This window comes from Beta vulgaris, chromosome 3 (genome assembly GCF_026745355.1).
Source record: "Beta vulgaris subsp. vulgaris cultivar EL10 chromosome 3, EL10.2, whole genome shotgun sequence".
NCBI classification, from domain to species: domain Eukaryota; kingdom Viridiplantae; phylum Streptophyta; class Magnoliopsida; order Caryophyllales; family Amaranthaceae; genus Beta; species Beta vulgaris.
In genome coordinates this window covers 14,110,887-14,114,008 of record NC_079204.1, presented here as the reverse complement: position 1 = coordinate 14,114,008, position 3,122 = coordinate 14,110,887, and the positions used below count along the sequence as shown (strand labels likewise).

Genomic DNA, 3,122 nt, shown 5'->3' with positions numbered 1-3,122 from the left:
CCCTCAGTTTTATGTAATTACACCCAAATAACCTTAATGACTAACGACGTTAACCACCATTAGTCATTAACTCTAATATTCTTTTTTAATCCTAATTAATTCCTAATCCTAACCCTAATCCTAACTCCTACTTCTAACCCTAACCCTAACCCCAAACCCTAATCCTAACCCTAACCCTAACCATAACCCATCCTCCCACCACTCACACCACCACCCTCCCACAACCACACCACCCCTGCCCCTACCCCACCCCAGCGGCCCCCCCTTCCTCCAGCCGCAACCATCCTCCCCTTCGCAGCCCCTCCCCACCCCCTTCGCAACCCCTCCCCCACCCCCAGTCGAGTTGCGCAGTCCCTCCCCCACCCCCGTCGAGTTTCGCAGCCTCTCCCCCCACCCCCGTCAGTTTCAAATCCCTTCTCCCACCCCCGTCGAGTTTTTTTTCTTGTTCATCGATAGCAAAATAGATCAATGCTTATTTTGATGTGTGCATAAAACTTAACAGTATGTCGTGGACCAAGGAAGCATACTCTATCACTTCCCAAAGAGAGACAAAACACATCACTTAAAGCAAGATGCATAAAATTACATAATTTGTTATTCAAATTTGCATAAAAATGGTGCATTAGATTTGAGGCTTGAGCTGATCTTTAAATTACTGAGGATTGGGGAGCAGTTTGAAGGACAAATCAGTGCCTTCAAATTTTTCTTCCATCAATTTGTGAATTTTGTCCACCATAAGAGGCTTGAAATAATTGGTCCAATCACCCACCTCTCCTTTCCTAAAGTAGGTCTTCTTATCAACATATTTGTTCATAGCCCCATTTTTGTTAACTTCCAATTCCTTGAGCTTTTTGATGCTGCACAACTCTGAAACATTATCAATGACACCCTCACTTTCCTCTCGAGGAGAGAACGGAAAACCCACAAACTCGGCCACCTTCTTTGAATAGAAAGTGGGATCCTCCTTCAAATCCTCGTACTTAAGAAATAATACCTTGCTTGGCTGCTCGAGACTCTCCTTCCAGAATCCAACTACGTGCTCAAAGTAAGGCCCTGTCATAGATCTCCCTTCACAGAAGTCGTCAAAGAAATCCTCTATACTAGGGGGTTTAAAATCTTGATCTTCAGTTGCCTTCTTAATGAAGTCTATGTAAAAGTGGTAGGAAGAAACGATAGTATCCAAAGGATTTCGAGCAATATACAACATCTTACATGATGAAGCTTTGATAGATTTTGGAAGAGAACCATATGGAATATGGGTATAGAAAAGTCGTGGCGAAGAGAGTTCATCAAGTTGGTTGGGATTTGGAAGGATGGGATTTTTACCATAAACACCATGTTCTAGATGATAAACAAGCTCATGTGGATTATGATGAAGCAAAGGGCTTTTCTTATTTAAGGGTTGATGTTCAAGCTTAACTCGGTTGACGATAGAAAAGAGTAAAGAAATCAACCAAGTAGTGCCGGTTTTTGGAAGGCTTGCAACAATAAGATCAGAATCATGAGCTTGGAAGTGTCTTTGGTAATGGAGGATATTCTTAAGGCCACCACGACTAGTCCAAAAACCTTGATATTTCACCAGCTGTAACTTACTATTCATGAAGTTTGCCTTTTCAAGGCATTGTATGAGCTGTTGAACTTCCTCTTCTTGGACTTCTTGTATCTCATCATCTCTTTGATTTTCATTTTGATTCATGTTATTAACAGTATAGATTCACAAGGTACCTACCTAATTCCCTTGTTTATATTGAGAAATGAAGGGCACTGTATATACCTACTCTATGTAGTACTATATACTACGGTAGATTGATTGATTTCATTTTAGTACATTTTTTTTAGGAAATTAATTATGGTTTGGTGATTGATAAAAGATTCCAGCGTGATTCTCGTGGGATAATCATCCAGCACTTCTCTGAGTCTCTGACAATCATGGGTCGAGAAGGTAATAAATTATTTAATAATAACCTTTTAATTGTTAGTAGGGAGAGGGTGAGATCAATTAGAAAATATTTTTCAAAAAGTTGTTGCTTTTCGTGTCTTTTAATAAAATTGTAATACTACATCCATTTTTTTTTTATTTTCAACGATTTCACATAAAGTAGAGAGGAAAAATATCCGATTATTGCAAATAATAGAAAACGGAGGTAGTAGTATATAGGTAAAAGGTAGAAATGATGCTTGTCGAGTTCGAGTTTGGGCTAGTTTAACTCAACTAGTTAGTATCTCGAGTGGAGCTCACTCGATTCAAGTTTTGACTCAGCTTTGATCCAGTCGAGTTTTAACCGAGTATATTTCGAATATCTTGCAAGTGTGTCATATTAAAAGCAGCCCTAAGGTAGAAAAAACATTGAATTTTGGTATTTTTCTATTGATAATTGGTATTCGAGCTTAGATGAGTTTTTGAGTCGAGTATTGAGTTTAGAGATGTCATTGGATCCCGGACCCGGCTCGGATCCGTGGACCCGGATCCGTTTTTCCGGATCTGGATCCTAAAATTATGGACTCATTGGATCCGGGTCGGATTCGGGTCCACTTGTCAGATCACAGATCCGGGTCCGGATATGTACAATAGACCCGGACCCGGATCCGCAGATCCGTTTTTTTTATAAAAAAAAAACATTGGGCTGGCCGCCTGGGCCTCCCTCCATTTTACTTCTAAAGTTCTAATGTCCTAAACTCCTAACTTCTAATTTTCTAAACTAACTTCTCCTGCGGTCCTGTACACTTTGGATTTCTTGAAAAAAAAAAGTGATATTATTTGAATGCCCGCTTCACACTTATGTTGGCGTTATCTTGTTGAAGGTTTCTAGATGAGTGTTCAAGTAAAGAAAAGTTTTACTTTAATAGCTGCTTTTAGAAGTATCCTTTACACCTTGTGACTGCATGTTCAGGGACCCGTTTTAAACCCGTTTCGGACCCGGATCCGCCAGATCCGTTGGAGCTTGATATGGGTCCAATTTCTTTAGACCCGATGGGTTCGGGTCGGATCTAGATCCAGGGTCTGAAAACGGATTTGGATCCGGGTCCACCTGGACTCAGTCCAGATCCGACCCGTTGCCATCCTAATTGAGTTGCTCAACTAGGCTTGACAACATCTCAAAGCGAGCTCGAGTTCGATTTGA

General features: G+C 40.7%; 1 protein-coding gene across 1 annotated transcript; it reads right to left on the bottom strand.

Moving 5' to 3' along the window:
- Positions 1-506: 506 nt before the first annotated feature.
- LOC104888815 (cytosolic sulfotransferase 5) lies at positions 507-1,788 on the bottom strand. The gene has a single exon (XM_010673909.4). It carries the CDS (start codon positions 1,694-1,696, stop codon positions 653-655), a length of 1,044 nt encoding a protein of 347 aa, XP_010672211.2. The 5' UTR covers positions 1,697-1,788; the 3' UTR covers positions 507-652.
- Positions 1,789-3,122: the final 1,334 nt, after the last annotated feature.